Here is a 20,401-nt window from a genome sequence, read left to right on the forward strand (position 1 = left end):
CTTTTTAAAGTCACTTTGTTATTGCTGTAACACCACTTTCATGTCGCCCACAAAATATATAGTCAATTCACTTCACAATGTATTCTGCGAAGTACTTTGAGACGTCCTAATGACTTGATAAGGCGCTATAGCAAATGTAGGGATTATGATTCTTCTTATTATTATTATTTCATCCAATACTGCTAAGTGTGGTCCAGATCTAACCTAAGTTGTCAATATATTTTCGATTAGAAAGCCTTGATTTTACCTTCAATGGTTCCTTTAAAGATACTGAAACATTAAAGGAGTAAGAAAAAGTGGCAATTTTATACGGTTATTTCGGGGAGGAAGAAATCTCTAAAATGATCCGGGCCTGATTTTCTTCAGGACGGTTTCATGCATAAATGTATTTCGAGTCACCGCAGGTGTCAGGGGAAAGAGTGTACTTTTTCATGGACTGGTGTCTGCTTTAAATAGATGCAAAATTGCTTGGGACCAGCTGGCTTCTGTGATCAGTTGCACAACAGCAATAGACAGGGGTCGTACTGCCAGCAATAGTGTTCAGTGGCTTCAATTGGAACCCAGTGAGGAAGAAACTAATTATCAACTGAATAGTGAGGGGTGATCATTTTAAGTAAGACTTAAGTAAGCAAATAAGACTTCATGTAATCACTGACAACCTTGGGAGCTAGCAGCTCACTTTACTTTGCTAGATTTATCAGAATTTCTTGGGTAAACAGTTTAAAAAGAAAATGTAGAAACAAAATTTGAGGGGAGGAGGAGAGGGGAAAGACTCACTGAGAGAGGGAGAATGGTAAACAGTGATTGAAATGGTAAGTGGTTTGAGTGGCCTTTTCTTGTTTCATGCTCATATTTTTCAGCTATTTATTGTATGTTTAAGTACAGCAAACAGCCATGTTTTGGGGGATGTCTCTGTGCAATGCTAATTTCATTTCATTCTTCTCTCTCTATGTATTTTCACGGCCAATATTCCAAAGGTAGAGAGGTTACAAATAGCTCATGGATTTTGTGGAGAATCCTTTTTCCCCTTTTTTTTAGAAAAAACCTCCCCGACCAATATTAAAACCGAATGATATTTCACAGAGTGAATGGCCTTCACCTGTCCCTGTGTTCCATGCGGTATTAATGTTTTGCCGTGCGTATGTATATCCCTTTAAGAAAACTATCAGTACTTTTGAGAGAGTTCCACCGACAGCAGGAACGCTGCTGCCAAGTGCGATTGACTGACAGCTGGTGTCAGCGTGAAGCTGATTAAGAAGTCAGTATGGCAGCTCTGACAACACATAGTCATTTCCAACAGAAACAAAGTGCCAACATTAAAATAGCAAATGTCAGAAATGTTTTGTGACAATGAAGAGGAAGTGATCCAGCACAGATACGATGAACTGAATGGCTTCCTTCTGTCCTGTAAAGCCTTCTATCAATCTCTGACTATTCACACTTTTTCTACTCTTCTGCAATTAAGTATTTTTAACAACATATTTTAGTTCCTGGGTGGTTTTCGGCGCACACTTAGATATAAGAGTTATTTGGTGATTCCTGGTCCAGCACCAACCTGTGCTTAGGAGCGGAATCAAATGAATCACAGAGAGCGTTAACCTACATGTCTGTCTCCACTACTTTTTTTCTGTTCAGTTGCAAATTTGCTGCTGCGTTCACCTACAAAATACACAGTCGCTACACTTGTCAGCAAATCCTGTGAAGCACTTTGAGATGAGGTGCCTGAAAACTTTCCTGTTCGACCGTGTTTACGGCCACCTCCCCCCCCCCGGCTCGGAGTCAGGCTCTGCCAATTTGAAGCGCTCTCAGGCGCCACCCTGTGTGGAGGGCACTATATAAGTGCAAGTTGTTGTTGATGGTGATGTCCTCCTGACATGAATGCGCTGTAGCAAATGCAATGATTATCATTCATGATAATTGTATTATTATTATTATTATAATAATTATTATTATTACTAATTTCCGTAATAAATATTGTAAGTAAAACAGGTAATGATAGAGTAAAAAAGGCTTTGTACAACAAATGTGTATTTGTGCCAGTCACCCTCCTGATGGTAGGAAAAGCAGCCAGGGTTCTGTTCATTTCTGAATTGCATTTTGTTGTGTTTTTTTATTTCCGCTGTTTGGTAGCCAGGGAATGTTACTCAAAGGGGAGGATAACCAATTTAAGGAGGCACGAGAGAGGGACATCATCTTGATGTTAATTTCTAATATTTCCCCTTTCGCACCAGTCACTCTGGGCATTTCCTTGGATTTCCAATGCCCTTGACTCTTGAAAGAAAGATATCTGTCAGGGAGCTGAGAATAATTTCCAATGATGGTTTGAGCTACCCTACCGTTTGTGAGTGGTTCAACACTGGAGGTGACACAATTTCACTTTGCTTCCTTGAAAACTATACAATTGCAGTGATGGCTTTCATTTAATGCAGCGCTTCACAGATACTTAGTAAATCCGCCCTTGTGAGATATAATACCTAACTGGAAAGAAAATATTCTCTTGAGAAAGCAGAATACTATTAAAATTTAATCATACTAAATTTAATTGCAACGTTCTGCCTCATGGTACTTGATCAGCTCCCTATGGAATTCTTGGGGGAAGATATGCTTTCCTTTTGATGTTGTGAGCTCATGTTACCGCTCTCTTTTTTGATGTTAAAAATTGCTGCTGCTGTGAATGAGGATATCTTAAAAATTCAGCTGGAGATGATTTCTCTTTCTTCCACAGAGCTTAGGAATTCCATTGATAAAGCAAGGGTTTTTTTTCGCTCATAATCACTCCAGACCTGGAAGGCTGTGAGTAAAGGTAATCCAGTTTCAGTGTACAGTTTCTGCTCTTAGATTAAGTACCTAGCATAATGATGCTCACCAAAAAGGAAATACAATTATTGCATTGTAGTGTTCACATCACGATCATAATATGAAAACAAGTGCATAGTGCAAGTCGCAAATTAATTGAGTATGTTTGGCGCTAGATTTTACTGATTAAAATACAAAAGGAAGCTTGAGTTAAAGATAATTATTAAGTATTTAAAATTATTATAATCCTTGCATTCGATATAATGCCTTTCATATCAGGATGAGGTTTCAAAGCACTTCACAGGATTTACAGTAAAGTACTGTGGCTGTATTTTGTAGGAGAATGCAGCAGCCAGTTTGAACACAGTTATGTCCCATAAACAGGCATGAAGTGAATGAATCCTTCAGATGAGACATTAAACTGACTGCCTGTTCAGATCGACATTAAAGAATTCCTCCCCCTCCCCCCACCATCCATGCCACTATTCAAAAGAGAAGGTAGTTTCTCTCAGTGTCCTGGTCAACAATTTCCCATAAAATATTGGTCATTGGCTTCATGGCTGTTTGCGCAGCATTGTTTGGTGCAAATTGTTTGGTGAATTCGCCTGAAAGTACACAGTCACTACACTTTACAGTAAATCTTGTGAAGTGCTTTGAGATGTTTTAATGGCATGGTGAAGCGCCATTATCAAATGCTGGGTTATTTTATAAGTGCATTTCACACAGGACAACTTCTCAAAGCAATTCATCAAGGTATTCCTGTAATCTTTTACGCTTAGGGGAACAGTGTGATTGTCTCCTTTGAAACCAGCGTCATACCTTCCCAGCTTTTGTATCTTGTTAAATTTGCCTTCCCATTGCTGTTCTGCAGAGATATTCATCATTGCTCAGCTGTCAACGAGTCTCTCCTCCAATCTACCACCAATATCAATCATAATCCCTCTTTTGGGCTTTCAGCTTCGCTTTGCAATTACTGCAGGCATCGTTAGATCGTGTCCTGACCCACTGACTTGAGAGATTCACATTTATCTTCCGTTTATCTTTATAGATAATGTTACCTTGAATGAGGGGCACTAAATAAATACAAGTTGTTGCTGTAAGAACACCAGCACAGACCAGTTGGGCTGAATGGCCAATTTCTGTGCCGTGTCACTCGACATAACTCTACTGAGAAGTTCTGGGGATAATAATCACCAACATTGTCATATTTCATTACAGTTCTTGATTATTTTAATTTTGCCTTCAAGTTTTAACCTTTTACCACTCTTTAATTTCCCCGCCCCAACCATCACCGCTGCCTATAAATCTCTCGCAAGCAGAACTTTTTGGCTCATAAATTCACCCCTGATCTGCCAGCGGTTAATATTCAGGATGCATATCTGTGGTTAAAAGAGAAATCAGATTTTACGCTGTAGAGAAAGTAGATTATGAAAAAGATTTGTGTTTGATAGCTGATTTCACGTCAGCAGCTTGTGTGGAAACCACTGCCAAGGGAAATAGAAATAATAGTAATCATAATCCTTGCATTTGATGTAGCGTTGTTATGTTAGGATGAATAACCAGATTTATGGACCAAGAAATTGATGCTGACGTTATGTGCCACAAGCAGAAATGTATCACTGAGGCAATGTCACTATAGCAAGAGCACATTGAGCTGATTCACTGCTCGGGTGTCGTGTGAGCCTGCTGATTTGCAAGGCAGTGGGTGGGTTGTAAAGATGCGCGATCGAGGCTCTACGCAGAATGATGAGCAAGACCAAGGAGAGACTCAGTCAAAGGGAATGTGGAATTGCACACTGGGTGACCTTTACACTGAAATTCCATGCACCACTGGCCATTTCTGAGTAATGACCTGGAGGCTGGGTGGTGCAGTGTGTCAGAAAGCTGGCCTTTCACTTCCAACATGTGGGTTCCAATGCAACCCCGGCTGATGCATTGGATGTTTCTCACTGCTGGTTCTAAGAGTCCTGGCAATTTTTCTGGTGGGAAACAGAACTGTTTGTAAATCAGCGACGCCGGCACTATTATTGGTAGTCATGCTCGGAAAGGCTATGAGAATGATCGTTTTTAGATCATTGTGCTATAAAATTAAGCTCGGCATCTGTTTCGTTTTAGAAGACAGATCTGGGAGGGACATTATTAAAGCTTTTATAATCATGAAGGCAGTTGTTAGCGTGTGGGCTGATACATATATTTTTGTATTGAACCAGCATTTTTTGGTAGATGAAAAATTTGGTTTTACCCAGGTGTATCCATTGGCAGTGTATCCATTGATGGGTAGAAAATGCAGTACGTGATTTGATGCAGTAATTACTGTCAATGATAATTCTCACATCACGTACTGCATTCCCTTTTCTCCCAAATCCTTATCTGCCGAGGGGAGACATTTACTCTAAGTGTCAAACCACTGGAGTCCCTGAGGTAACATTAGCAAATTGGTTCTAATTGTGCCAGATTTGAGGGCACTTTTTTTTTACTAAGGAATTTTATCCACTTGCTTGCAAACCTCAAGTGAATCTAGGACCCATAACAGCTGGCAGTGAATGAAAATGATCAGCCCATCTGTCCGTGCTGGACTGGAACACAAATCCAAGTGAGAAAAGCATGGTGTTCTGCCTCTTTGGGGTCCCACCAAAAGGATACAAATCTGTAGATGAGTCACGTAAATATGTGGGACACTGCTCTGGGCAATTTGCTGCTGCGTTTCGCTCACAAAATACACAGTCACTCCACTTTACATTATACCCTGTGAAGCGCCTTGAGAAGTCCCGACGACATGATAAGGCGCTACATCAAATGCAAGGATTGTTATTATTACGCATTGCTGATTGTTTCCGTCAGTTATTAAGATTCCTCTTGGGTCCTATCGCGCTGTACACTCGACTGTTGCTCATTTCCAAGTTTACTGAGGTAACTGATTGAGGTTAACCTTTCAAATAATTACAGCCTGGTATTTTTAGAAGCACTTCTTCGCTGTGTTTTTAAAAATGCAATGCCTCGCGCAGTGTCCCACAGCAGACTGAACGCGGCAGGGGAGAAAAATAAATTGAAAATGCTAAAGAAAATAATCTGAAGAGCGTTGGGGAACGCTGCACTTCCAGATACAGACCCAAGGCTGCTCAACTCGAATTATGCGTCACTGTTAACGAGGAACCTTCAGCTATAGGACCAACCTTGTGTTCGTCTCTCGTCCCCCACTTTCTCCCAAGTTCAGCTGGAGTGCAAGCTAAAGTTGTCGTACAAGCCAAAACAGCTTATTGAAAACACAAGGGTATCATATTATTCAGATGCCTCGCAGAACAGACCACTTGCTGCTCTGCCACCCACCAGCACAGCACAAAGCTGTGCAGAGCCTTGACATTACATAGTCTCGTGGCTCACTTGCCACTGAGTGAATGCACCTGTTTCATAAACGCTGCGTTCCCTACTGCCGCGAGGACTTTGCAGGAGGCGCGAAAGCTGATTCAAATCGGCGCTGTGAGGTTCTCGTCGACTGCTGGCGATCAGATCCCACCCTGTTTACACTGTGGGTGGAACTCAACCAGCACAAGGGTCAAATGTGGATGCGTGAACCTGTGCGTGAACAACAGCAGCAACAAATTACGTTTACACAGCGCCTTTCACGTCAGGAGGGCATCCCAAGGCGCTGGACAGTGAAGGATTTGCACCTGAGCTGGGTGGAGGGAGGAGGGTGACCAAAGGTGCGGTCAAATGTTTTGTGTGAACTTGCAACTTTAGTTCCTTTTTAATGTAAATATCCGTGTTTACAAAACACACAGTCACAACACGTTACTGTATATCCTGTGAAGCTTTGAGACATCCACAGGACTTGAAAGGTGTTGTATTGATATTTAAAATGCAAGGATTATAACAAGCTTGCCAAAACTGGCAAGATCAGAGTTGGATACTTCCCTACAAATCTGTCTTTCATTAGCATCGATGCCTCTGAAGACACATTTGTGCCATCATACAGGATGTTGAGGATTGGTGAGCAATTTCCCTAACACTGCCGTTATTGCTTTATGTCAGGCTGATGTATTTGTGTAATTAGTTTAAGATTCATAATTTGATAATTAGCCATTTTTCAGAACTGTAAAGCGGAGGTGTTTACCATCACAGTCTGACTTGGTGCTTATTAGCTTAGCTTTTCCAAATTAACTGGAAACAGAAAATGTATTCGAAAAACTATGGTGAATTTTCCTCCTCACCCATTGCTATAGCCTTGAGACAGGCACCATCCACAATTCTAAAGACTGACTGACATTCTGGCCGACAATCCCCCAGATAAAATTGGTCAATCACTTCATAGCTGTTCATGGGACATTACTGTGTGCAAACTGTGTGCCTACAATTCGCCTACAATTACACAGATACTATTTACAGTAAATCCTGTGAAGCTTGTTGGGACATCCTCATAAAGGATCTGTGATAAGGTGCTGTATCAACTTTAAATATTATTATTTATTCCTGTGGTTGAAGTGGGCATTGGTTGTCCCATAAAACTATGACTCCTGGTATCCTGGCCAACACTTCTCCCCGATCCAAATGTACCAAAATCCAATACCAGCTCAATTGGTCATCTGAAATATAGCAGTCTATGGGCACTGGTTAGTTACCTTATTTATATAGAACAATAGATGATAAATATGTATGGAAAATACAACAGCCTCAGGAACTGCTGTAAAATAGATCACAGTTACTACTTCCTGTTCTTTGGTTATTTATATGGAGTTCACACAGCTGGGTTCCCTTTTTCTCTCATAAGTTCTCTTTACGTTTTAAGTTATCTTTGCGGGTGAGAAACGGTTCCATTTTAACATGTAAAGAATCTGAGTGGTGCAGAAATCCATCGAGAGAGGGCTTTAGTGTCAAAGGCTCACTCGGAATTGGAGGCAGCTTTGGGCAAGTGTTATCGTTTCGATCTGTGGCTGTTTCCCTGAGGTACTGACTCTAGATGATATGAAGTCAGATTGTATTTCATTTGGTGGCGTGTTGTTTGCCACTTCCCCTCCAACAGCTACTGATGTATTTATGATCTGGATTACGTGCATGAGAGTTTAGTAGGTAACTTAAATAAGTGTTTTGGATGTGGTAAGGGCCGGGGCAGTGTGCTCATTTAAGAAGCAGCTTGAAACTGTAATTAGAAAACAGTAGGACCGACAGACTGGAAGGATGAGATAATATAGGCTTAAGTGTCTTCTTCAACCGAACCTCTTCGATGACCATTTGATACGTAAGCACCCAAATCTGACTCTGATCTTTGATCTTGCCACAAATATGCACATTTCACTGGATTTATTTTGGCCAAAACTGCGCATTGCATAGTTTGCAATAATTCAGGAAACTTACAAGTTACTTCCTGCGCTGCAGTACAACTCGATGTATCTTCTCTCTGAAAAATAGCAGTTCTACATGGCTTCCTGATCTGCCATGTGTGTCCGTGCAGCTGTGCTCTTTCTGCGAAACGTGGCTGCATTTTGTCCAGTTGCATATTGTTTGATTTGGGTAGAAAGGCAATGTCTGGCAACTTCAAAGTCGTTTAAATTTTTAAGATTTTCTACCGTATTCACTACAGTTAATTTGCCATCTTATTCTTTAGCAGATGGAGAGCAAAGTAAGTAAATTCATGTTATGAATTCTGAATGTGATTTGAAACAACTGTACTATACTTAAACTACACGTTCAAATAACAGAATATGATTTGCATATTGTGAATCTGAATGCAGAAAATACAACAGGAGATGAAGTTTATTTCTGATGCATTTGCTTTATTCTCCTTGAGCTTTCAGCCACTACGCCCCAAAGTTTTGGAACTCTCTCCATCAATCCCTCCAGTTTGCTACCTCCTTCCCCTCTTTTAGATCATGACTGAAGACCTTCCTCTTTGATCGTGCTTACGGTCAACTCCTCCCTCCCCCCAGGCTCCGCCACTGTTAAGCATTCCAAGACCCTGACCCCCATGAAGGGCGCTATATAAATGCAAGTTATTGTTGTTGATCTGAATTCTCAGTTTCGCATTTTGCCATTGCAGTGTTTATCCCTGAAATTGTTTTTGCTTCACTGTGTTTTATTTCCTTAAGCAGCAAAATATAGCCAAGCCCTATCAAATGTCTCCACGCAGTTCCCGATTGATTTTCCCCTGATTGTCTTGAGAAATAATAAGAAAGTTGCGGAAATGTGAATTGCTTACAATTGCTGATAAATGTAGTGTTACGCTTAGAATTTGTTACAACAGTTGATTTGCAGGGAGTTACTCTTAGTTTTTTTTATTGTTTGTTGTTGACCATTTTTCCCATTATACATTGTCTTCCTTCCTGTCTCGTTTCTTCCTTCCTCAAGTGATTAAATGCTTTCGCCAGAGTTTAAAGTTGCCCACTATAGTCAGTGCCAGCATGAAACGGGAGTAGAAATAGATTTTGAATTATGTCTATGCAGGCAATTTGGGTCTGTATCATACTGCCACCAATTAGGTTACAACAATATTAAATTATGAAAGTGACATGAATAACTCCATTTACGGCAAACAAAAGTGGCCTTCAGCAACATGTGATCTCTGCTTAAAAACCCCAATTTCTACAAAGGAAACAATTTGCCTCATTTTATACAGTTCTGCCCCTTAATAAAGGTTATTGACCACATCATCGTTTCATCTTCGTTCATGTAATTTGCACAAGAAATGATTAAATTCATTGAAATAGGAAAGGACATGTATTGGATTGATGGACAGCCCACGCAGCCAACAGTTAGAGCTGCTATTGTGCCTAATAAATAAGGCTTATTCCACTGCAGGATTGCTGCATCAATATAATGGCTGTCTCTCCTGCTGGCTTAGTGTGGTGTTACTGAGCCATACTGGGCCAAGGTGCTCCTATGTTCAATTCTTAGCCAATCTCAGTTGGTGCCATTACAGCCACAAAATATACAGCCAATTCACTTTACAGTATATTCTGTGAAGCGCTGTGAGATGTCTCGAAAACGTGATAAGGCGCTATATCAAATGCAAGGATTATTATTATTATTACAGGCCACTAGAAATGAGGCTTGATGCCCTCAATCGAAAGGGGAAAAATCAGCCAGAGTTCCTGCTCCTGATCAATATGCAGTTGAGCTGACTGTCAGTATGTGTGAAGAGCTTTGACACATCCTCCTGACGTGAAAGGTAATTTTCACGTAAAGGTAATTTTTTTGCTGTATTTTGCTGTTGTTGAATTCAGCTTTAATCAAATTTTCCTGATTATTCACTAATAATTTGTAGCCACTAGGTGGCATTTTAACATACTGCAAAACCTTCAGTTGAGTCAAGTTCAGGAATCCTGAAGCACTGACACAAAAAGGCATTGTCTAGGGCAAACGATAGAGGAACAAAGATACCACTTAATCAGCAACAGATTATAAACCTATATCATTTGTGCTCGACATGTCAGTTCCTCAACACCAATTGCAGAATGTAAGAGGAACTAAACTTGAAAAGTAAGGTTAATAAAAGCAAAAATGTCGTTGCCTCGTCCTGTAGATCAGACTGTGGGCTACCACATTGGGAGTTATTTCGGACTAGGGGGTTCCATTTGTGTCGACACAAGAGAGGCTTTTAACTATTTGTCAAAGCAACCGACTTAGTGGTGTGGGAGGTAGGATAATATTTACTGTCGGAACAGGTTGCACCACGCTCCTGTATGCCTCGTGTTCCCATATAGAACGATAGAAATGTACAACACAGGTGGCTATTCAGCCTATTGTGTGACATGTCACTGAAGCATGGCACATTTCTAGCTTCTGGTGAATAGGGCACAGGTTCAGAGGGTCTCTCAGTGTCCGGCCATTCATATAAAGCGTATGTGGAGTCCTGTAGCTCAGTGGTTAGAGCACTCGCTTTGCAAGTGAGAGACCTGAGTTCAATTCCAGGCAGAGGGCGAAACCTTGGGCAAGTTTCCTTACTCCAAAACCAAAAACAATAATAAATTGGTCATTTTCAATCTACGACTGTTTGTGGGACATTGCTGTGCGCAATTGGCTGCTGCGTTCACCCCACAGATATACAGTCAATTCTCTTTACAGTGTGTTCTGTGAAGCGCTTTGGGACGTCCTCCTGACGTGAAAAGCGCTACATCAAATGCAAGGATTATTATTATTATTATAAAGCACCTTGAGTTGTCCTCCGAATGTAAAAGACGCTGTATAAATGTAATTGTATTGTTGTGGAGGCCAGGAGACGTGCCCGAAAATTGGCCAATTTTTCTCCAAGCTCTTCTTCTGCAATATTTACACAGCAAAGTCAAGACGTCATCACATACAGAAAATTTAACAGAGTTCCTGTGAGCTGAGAAATGGCAGGTCTGCCTTCATTTCAGCTCTTGGGAAATTCATAGCCAGTAAAACCAGTTATTTTGCCTCAGGAGGCAAACTCATGGTGTAAATAAACAGTATTAGATTGTTTAGTCGTTGTTGCATTTCAAGAAAAGGCTGGAAACAGCAGAGTTTGTGAACCATTAATTACGTCTCTCATGAAAAGCTGAACTTGTACTGTTTCCAATCTGCAAAGGGAAGCAATAGTTTAAACACATTTGGGTTAAAATTGACCACCCTTAATGCTGATCAAATTCTCTCTCAAGTGCAATAAATCTTGCATTAAATGGCTACCTTCAATATTGGTGGTTGGTTGCAACAGATTAGATTTCTGAATTCAAACTGCAAATCTCCACACTTATGTGATAAAGCTCTTCACAATAACTGTTTTAAAGCGTGCTCATGCATTCGTTTAATGCTGACTTCAATGAATCTAAAGCCTCCATCTATTTATATTGCTAACCTGTCATTTTCTCAGTTAACCCAGCACATCAGCAGGTAGCAGCTTTATCCAGTTATTCATCTTACTTAAGTTAATTAGGAAGCTCTTAATGGTGAAGAAACTGTTTAAATACATATCTCAATGTTCGAGGCGATTTGAAGGGCGGACGCCAACAACTTGTTTTATTTATATAGCTTCTTTCATGCAGGACAATGTCTCGGAGTGGTAAGGGTGAACCCAAAACGAGGGAGAAGTGGGAGATGATCAAAGGTGCTGCTAAAGAGGTAGGAATTAAGGTGGAAATTTAAGGATAGAGATGGCGACAGGGAGCACCAGAGGTTAGGGGGATAATGACTGAAGGCTTGGCCACTGATGGTGACATGAAAGGGGAGGGCAGCAAACTTATATTGGCTAAATGATGGAAGGGGTGGGGAGGGAAGCAGAAGAGTGAGGTGTGAGCAGATTAGCCATGACTATGACATTGTTAAAATTCCACCAGTTAACTGAAAAACCCTACAACACAGTTCATGCAGATGGGATGGATTGGCCTTTAGCAACATAAAATGTCCGTAGCCCAATAACTGCTTACACTTCAGCACACAAACTGGCAGTCTTACTTATATCGTGCTGTCACTGGCACTGAGGCAGAAGGAGGCTGAGCTTTTGTCCTGAATGTTTCCCAAAGTCAACATTCTCACCCCCACCCGCCCCTCCTCTGTTTCACCTCCAATATCATCCATGCTAATTATTACCATCTCCTGGTAAGATATATAAATTCAAGCTTAATCACGTCAAAATGTCTCACTGGGCTTCAGAGTTTTCCCCGCAAAGTCAATTTGTGCACATCCTGGTCCCCACAAACAACCAGTGAAGTGAAAGAGCATCCCCCCCACCCCCACTCATCACCTGCAGGGTTATTAGCCGGAACACTGGGAGGGTGGGGAACAAAATAGTTTTAACTAGTCTGGCGGTGGAGGGGAGGGGGGATTCTTTACATCATAATAGTAATAATAAGAATAATCCTTGCATTTGGTAGAGAGCGCCTTATCACTTCGGAAGGACATCTCAAAGCTCTTCACAGGAATTACTGTGAAATGGAGTGACTGTGTATTTGTGGACGCCCACCCCCACCAAAAAAAATACATTTCCTTTTTTTAAAAAAAAACATCCAGCTGAACAGGCTGTCAGCATCCTTGGTATTACTAAGGTTTTATCCAACGAACAACGTTTCCCCAGTACTGCATTGCTGTGTCAGTCTACTCTGCACCATGAGCTCACAACTCACGAGATATAATTGTCTATGGCTGGACCTTCCCTATTTCTTCAGCATCCTTTTGGTGTTAAAATCAAACAGAACCAGACTAATCCCCATCTTAGCGCCCTGTTACCCCCAGCTCTCTCATTTACAGCCTCTGAGGATGTATGTATGTTACCTCTGCTCAGTAAGCCCCTCCTACCTCCCAACCCCTGGCCCAAGAAGACCCTGTTAACTGGTACTTAATGCATTGCATTGAGGTTATTATTTCCCCCCACCCCCACCCCCATTCTCATAACATTCTCATAACCCACATCATGTTTTTTTTTAAAAAAGACAAAATAGCTGGTTTTACTGGCTGTGAATTTCCCCCAAGTCCCCCCCATCCTTTTAAAAAAAAATGATTCATAAGATTTAGATCAAAGATTTCTTCTTCTGATTTTAACGACCCCATATCTCAAGGTGATTTTTCTTCAAAAGTCAAATGAACCAAAAAACGTTAGTATAATGTTTTCTCCTCCACACCCCCCTCCCCACCACACACACACACACACACATACATACATACAAACACACACCCACTGTATGCTTAGTCAAATCCTGCCTTCCTGTGCATTTGGCCCCTTGGTAGCTTTCATTATGTCTTTAGAGTAAATTTGATAGGCTCAGGAAGTTGCAGTAGACCGGAGATTGAACCAACAGTCAATAAAAAAAAACCTCCAGCTCTGAGAAAGATGCATCACATCTCTCTCTCTCTCCCCCCCCCCCCCATTGCCACCAACCCCCTAGGAATAGTACCATATTTCTCTGTGTAGGATGTGCACCAGCTGACGAGAGGTTCATTCATTTCAAACCTACTCACAACATCTAATCAGAATGGTTCCAGGCTCCATAACCCCCTCCACCCATTCCACACAAAAAAAATGTGCATCATCTCAATGGCTTCGTGTGGTTATTTTTCTTTGCTTCTGATGTCCCATTTTGCGAGCAGTTTCAAAAAAAAAATGGCAATGAACAGGAGAGTGATAAACTGGGGGGGGTGGTGGGGGGGGGGGGGTAGTGTAGGTGTGTGTGTGTGTGAAAGCCTTTAGTATATTTACGGTGTGTGAGTCAGAGGCTTTTTACTCCCTGATTGGGTGAGAGGAAACCACCCCAGGGATTGTCAGTCAATTACAAGCCCCTGTGCGCTTCATTCACAGATTTATTAGCGATGGTGCGCTGTGTGTGTGTGTGTAAAAAAAAATCCATTCATAAAAGTTCATTCACAAAAAAAAAATCGCATCGACTCCACTCCCCATATCCTCTCCACCCACAGACCACAGCTCCATCCCTGGGACTGAGCCTCTTACGCTGAGAAGGATCAATCCAAGCGACTGTGTGAGGGTGTCTGGACTGCGTTATATGTGCTGTGTAGAGACTTGTGGTGGAGCACATTTGAGCCATTGATTCTCCCCCCCCCCCCCCACTCCCCACCTTCCTCCTCCTCCTCCTTCCTCCTCCTCTCCCCTCCAGTAAGGAGATGTCAGGGTTTGTTCTTTTCCTTATCCTTAGGGGAACGTTCCAGAAGATGCTTTGCTGCCTCTGAAAGCTAGAACTGAGGACTGAGAGTGTGAGTGTGAGTGTGTGAGAGAAGAGAGAGAGAGAGAGAGAGAGAAATAGGTACAGTGACAATCCTGTGTAAGTCCAACCCCAAACCCAAGCTCCAGACAGTGGGAGGGAGAGAGTGAGTCAGTGAGTGAGTGAGTGAGTGAGAGAGAGAGAGTAAGAGGAATGTGTTTTTTTTCACTTGAGGTGTGAGCTCGAGCTGTCATGTTTGGGGGAATCCGGCGTTTGGGGGGTTTTGTCCTTTGAAGTTTGCGAGATTTAAGTGCTGAGTCGCATCTTGGATCTGAGAGCAACACGAGAGAGAGAGAGAGAGAGAGAGAGAGAGAGGAAGGAAGGAAGGAAGGAAGGAAGGAAGGAAGGAAGGAAGGAGGGAAGGAAAGGAGAGAGAGAGGAGAGGAGTGAATGGGCTTGTCCTAGGTAGCTCGTTGCTTTGCATCCAAAGCCAAAATAGTTGGGGGTGGGGGGGGACACAGATTGAAGATAACTCATTGATCGCCTGAGAGAGAGAGAAAGAGAAGAGAGAGAGAGAGAGATTGTGCTCCTTGAATCTGATAAAGCAACGTGATACCAACCAACTTGAGCTATTGTAGTCTGATCTGACCCCCAAATCTCCCTCTCCCCCTCCTGTTTCCAGCACATCTTTATTGAAAGCTTAACCCCCCCCCCATCCCCCACCTCCCTTCCTCCCCCCCCCCCCCCCCCCCCCCCCCCTCTCCTCCTTGGGGCAAAAGAACAGGTATCATCAATGCGCAAAATTTGTCACTCAAACCCATTTGGGGGGTAAGTTTTGAGAGGGATCCCATCTCCAGGTCACCACTCTCTCCCCCAAACCCCCCCCACCCCCCCCTCTCTCTCTCTCTCTCTCTTTTAGTGCAAAGGTTACAATACATACCATAGTTACCCCCCCACCCCCACACACACCCCCCCCACCCCCCACCCACACACACCCACACACACAAGTCACAGCCTCTGGCTATGAGAGAACGCGTCCATTGGAGTTATTCCAGTGGTCAGCCATCGCTCCTCGGGAGGTCATCCACACGGTCGGGAATGCTTCACAGAGCCAAGTACAGCCGCTTCAGAAACGATTCCTTGACCTCGTCAGACGAAGGGCCACCGCCCGGTGCCCCGTTGAGAGTCAAGAATGCCTCGTCCGCCTTGTGCTCCTCTTCCAACTCGCCCACCCCCGGCTCCCCCCCACCCCCCCCACCCCCCACACCCCCACACCACCACCACCACCACCACCGGCCGAGGAACTTCCATCCCAACCCGAGGACCTCCCCACCACCTTCTGCACTTTCATCCCCAAGATGGCCAGCCTCAGACTGTCCAACCCGGTCAACCTGCTCGGCCTGAAGAGCTTCTCTCTGGGGGCCAAAGAAGTGCCGAGGACGAAGCTGACCAACGCTCTCGGCTCCTCGAACATCTCGGCTCCCTCAGCCCTCGATTTAACCCACTGCCTCTCTGCGTCCTCTCCCCCCACCCAGGAGCAGAGCCCGGCGGCCCCGAGCACTCAGATGCTCAAGCACCGAGTTGAGCCGCCTGGAGGGTGTGAGGACTGGACCCTGAGCCACAACGCTGAGCCCTTACACCAAGCGGTCAAAGGCTGGTTTCTGCCCAGGGACCACATTCAGGGCACTGGGATAACCTACACTGTGAGAGTAAGTTGTCCTCTCCCCCCACCCCTCTCCCTCCCCTCCTGATATATGACTTGACTGCAGTTATTTATAATGGTTTGTCTGTGCAGTTTTAACCATTTCGGTCCATTGGCCTCACCGATTGAGTCAAAATGCTTTTATTGTTTGGTGTATGTGGTGTGAAAGTCAACCGGTTCCAATGGTATTATTTTACGTTATTGGTTCCGGCCCCTTTGGAGAACCTCCCAACGCCCGATCATTGATAACAACGGTGAGCCTCACGTTTGATGTAGCGCCTTATCACGTCGTTCAGTCACCTCAAAGCGCGGCGCTGGAGATGCTGTGAAATGGATTGACCGGGTGTTTTGTGGGCGAAACGCGGTAGCCAGTTGCGCACAGCAATGTCCCACTTGACTGTGATCTATCTGATTTTATGCCATGCGCAATGATGGAAATCGATGTGTTACGTTTTTCTGATCGTACAAAAGCTATCAAATCTAAAGCCATATTTTTTATTTTGCCGGCAGTGAATATATTTACACTCAATGACAAAATACGCCATACATATATAATATGGTTACAAAACCCGCAGACTCAACACTCGACAGTAAATCCTGTGAAGTGCTTTGAGACGTATCAATGACACGATGAGGCACTATATGGATAACGTGACAGGGTTTTATGTCAAATACAAGGATTATTATTATCATTATATATATATAATGTATAGTGTATATGGCCGACGAAATATATAGTCTGTATGCTTCGCAGTAAAACCCGTGAGGCGTTTCGAAGTCTCCTCCCGATGTAAAAGGCGTTGTATCAAAAGCAAAGTTTTTTTTAAATTGAGTTTTAATATACATTTGTAAAAGTATTGTCTGCACTCGACGCAGCAAAAAGATAAATGTCCCTTTGTGACACTGGCTCAAGTGCCGTAGGATTACGAAGAAAGGTTCTTAAATTACCAACTGAAGAGTGCATTTATATTTGTGAAAGAAATATCTAAGCAACCAGAGACTCGGTGGTGCTGATTTTGCCCCTCCCTAGCCCGGGGCACTGAACGTCCCAGCTGGGATCAACTATCTCGGTACACACTGGAACGAATCTCATACATTCTCATTCTGCTAGGTTACAGCTTTGCATTAAGTTACCAGTTCTACTTTACTAACTGGGCAATGGGGGTGGGGAGGGGAGCCTTAAGTCTAACTTGCTTTTGTTTTCTTATCATTTTTCTCTTTACAGAAGTTTTTTTTTGCTTGCTTCGACGTTTGTCGGTACTAGAGCAATAATGATTGACAATTTTGGTATTTTAATAATAATAATAATCATAATCCTTGCAATTGATAGGGCCTTACCGCGTCACTGACATGTCTCAAAGCACTTAACAGTATTTACTGTAAAGTGGATTGACGGTATAAAATTTGTGGGGTGAAACGTGGCAGGCAATTGCACGTCGCAGAAAAAACAGTTGTTTGTTTGCTCACAAAAAAGTCGATTGTTTCTGTCCATGAACCTGAAGGAATTGTATAGTGATGTAATCTGTGTTTTTTCAGGTTAGTAATCGAGAGTGTGAGCACCAAATTTATAGCATCACAGTAATTGGTTGGCTTGGTACAGCCCCACTTGAAATACTGATGATGGAAACACCACTGAATTTGAAAAACGAGCAAAAAAGGTGGTGAACTGCAGAGTTCTTCACACCCTTGATAGCAGTATTGCTATTTAACTTGGTTGATAAAGTGTCTGCCTCCAAGGGATACTGATAAGCCAAACTCTGACTTCCAAGGACAAGACCGTTAGCTTTTCCTGTATGAAAATATCCTGCCACTAGCTGGGTGTGAACTGATCTAACTAATCTCACTTTGGGGTAGAGGTGGATTGTATTGTGATGATGAAAGGAGCTTAATTGTCAGAAGTTGCTCGATTGATGTTTGTATTCCAATGTTAAACTCTTTCTTAGGGTGAAATTGTTTGTTTTTCAAGCCTGGGAAATGAATCGTGGGGAGTGGAATACTTCTACCACTTAGTCACATCATCGGGTTACCTTATCCTTTAGGTAATGCATTGGTCAGGGAGATCAAAGAGACTAAGGAAGAAAGTATACTCCAGGAAGAACATGAGTTAAGAGTCTTCGCAGAGATAGGACATCGCAACATTGATGGATAGCTTCGCTTGTGTAAAGTATTTGTTCTTAAAGTGCCCACCCTAAAGACTGCAGCAATAATAATCATCATCTTTGCAGTTAATATAATAAATAATATTTGACATAAAACCCTGCCACTTTATCCCCTATAGTGCCTCATCATGTCATTGAAATGTCTCAAAGCACTTCCCAGGATTTACTGTAGAGTGTCGAGAATGTGTATTTTATAACCATACCATATATAAATGGATAGATAGGCGGCAGTTAAATGTTCTATAAATACAACTAAATCCAGCAAACCTTCTGCATTTGATCAACTGATTTCCGTTGACACATTTTCTCTTACGGGTCAAAGTTGTTAGAATTTCCAAATCATAAAACCATGTTCAAAATGAAGTGTGTGTGCGGGGGTCGGGTGGGGGGTGGGGGGGAAGGTGTGGGAGCTTGAAATCTACAGCAGGTCAATTTGGATTTGAAAAAGAAAGAATGGGCTAACGTTTTCATACATGACCTTTCCGATGAATGGATTCGACCATTGTGAGATCTAACGGGCAGTACATTTGACAATGAGCGAAGGCCAAACAGTTCAAGTTTGCTGCCGGTGGTAAATGTTGCAATGATTGAATGATTCGAGAATTGATAAAGAATCACTTTATCAACGAGCACCGAGATTGGTGAATTTACAGTTGGTGGGAGATTCACGCCTATAACGCAGACAAGGAGTCCCAATGTGCCAAACCATTTCCAATTCCTGTGGCGTATTGGTTAGAGCGCTCACCTCGCAAGAGATTGGACTCAGGCGGAGCCAAACCTGAGGCAAGTTTCCTTACTCCGCACGGCTCTGTTTACCAAGCAGCAAGTAAGAACCCGGTTGCTGGTCGATTGGCGGATCGCTTTCTGGGGATAATAATCCCTCACTCGATCCACGATTGTTTGTGGGACGCTGCAGTGCGCAATTGGCTGCCGCGTTTCGCCCACAAAATATACAGTCAATTTACTTTATAGTTTATAGTGTATTACAATTGAGATGTCTTGACGATGTAATAAGGCGCTATATGAAATGTAAGGATTATTATTATATTACTGTTATTGCACTTAGCTGTGGAGAATTGGCTGCTCCAAGCAGAATGCTTGAAATGCAACATAGCACTCCCCGATTTGTTTTGATACTTTTCGTCCTCAACGATAGTTGAATCATTAATAGTTTTAACCAGAAATAACAGGATATTCTGTTTTGAGTGTCCAGTTTGGGTTGAGACTGATGCTGGAAAAAATGCATGAGAGCCTTCATGAAATGTAGTCGCTATGGAATTAATTTGTGTTTATATTCAAGCCATTTTTTACAGAAATCTGTTGTGCAAGTTAATTGTGTGTAGACAGTATTGAGACTCCATTCTGTGCTTGGAGTACATTTAGCTGAACAGAATTGCTCTCATTTAGCAGTAATTGTGATCCCATTGTCACACCTTGAAGAATTTCTTTCAGCTCTCAATACATATTTCACCTATACTTCAGTAAACAGACGCTAGGTTCTGTTCTCCTTCCAGTCTCTGTGCCGAGTGTAAGCTTAGAAAGTTAGATTTACCCTTGTCGTTTGGAAGTATGATTCATTCTGAAGTTGTATATACACAACGAGATTTCTGGCATTGTGCCTGAACTGTCAGAGAAATCTACAAAGGCTCATAGGAAGTAGATTAACTCTAGTGAGTCACTACTTCTGCCACTTCATCCATCATTCATGATTCTGAATATATTTTTAGCATTTTAGCTGTTCTTTCATGCTGCCATGCAGTCAACTTTTCATTAACTTGTAGTTTTAAGAATGAACTTCCAGATACCATGGCACTAATTTGTGGCTGTGTGTGTGTGTGTATCTGTGTCATAGAATTACGTGTACTTTGGGATGTGCAAGTCAGTTAATAACCGTGTTATAGAGCAGTAGGCAGTAGATGAGTGTTTATCTGGTCAGAATCAAGGTCCTATTTTTATAGAATGGCACTGATGATTTGTGACCTGTTTGAAGCCCAAAATGTTTACGCGTGTTTATGCGAGCCTGCGGTCAAGTGGCCACATTGACAGAGGAGCAGCAGGAAGACAAATAAGTCAGGAAAGAATCGGGGTGTATTTCATCACCGTGGCAAAATAGCAACAAAAAAAACAAGATTTGATCAGCACCCAGC

General features: G+C 42.5%; 1 protein-coding gene across 7 annotated transcripts in view; it reads left to right on the top strand.

The window, feature by feature from the left end:
• Positions 1-761: 761 nt before the first annotated feature.
• LOC103187006 (SHC-transforming protein 1) overlaps positions 762-20,401 on the top strand; it is a 41,802-nt gene continuing 22,162 nt past the window's right edge. The window contains exons 1-3 of one of the 7 annotated variants that reach the window (XM_007906331.2): positions 7,592-7,737; positions 11,790-11,865; positions 15,929-16,102. In XM_007906331.2, coding sequence (XP_007904522.2) covers positions 11,794-11,865; positions 15,929-16,102 — 246 coding nt within the window. In that variant the 5' untranslated portion in view covers positions 7,592-7,737; positions 11,790-11,793. Of the gene's footprint in view, positions 813-7,591; positions 7,738-9,933; positions 9,956-11,775; positions 11,866-15,169; positions 15,222-15,928; positions 16,103-20,401 lie in introns of those variants that run through there. The other 6 variants (XM_042344100.1, XM_042344099.1, XM_007906338.2 and 3 more) reach the window with 6 other exon arrangements.

The sequence above is a fragment of the Callorhinchus milii genome, unplaced genomic scaffold, assembly GCF_018977255.1.
Source record: "Callorhinchus milii isolate IMCB2004 unplaced genomic scaffold, IMCB_Cmil_1.0 Scaffold26, whole genome shotgun sequence".
NCBI lineage: Eukaryota > Metazoa > Chordata > Chondrichthyes > Chimaeriformes > Callorhinchidae > Callorhinchus > Callorhinchus milii.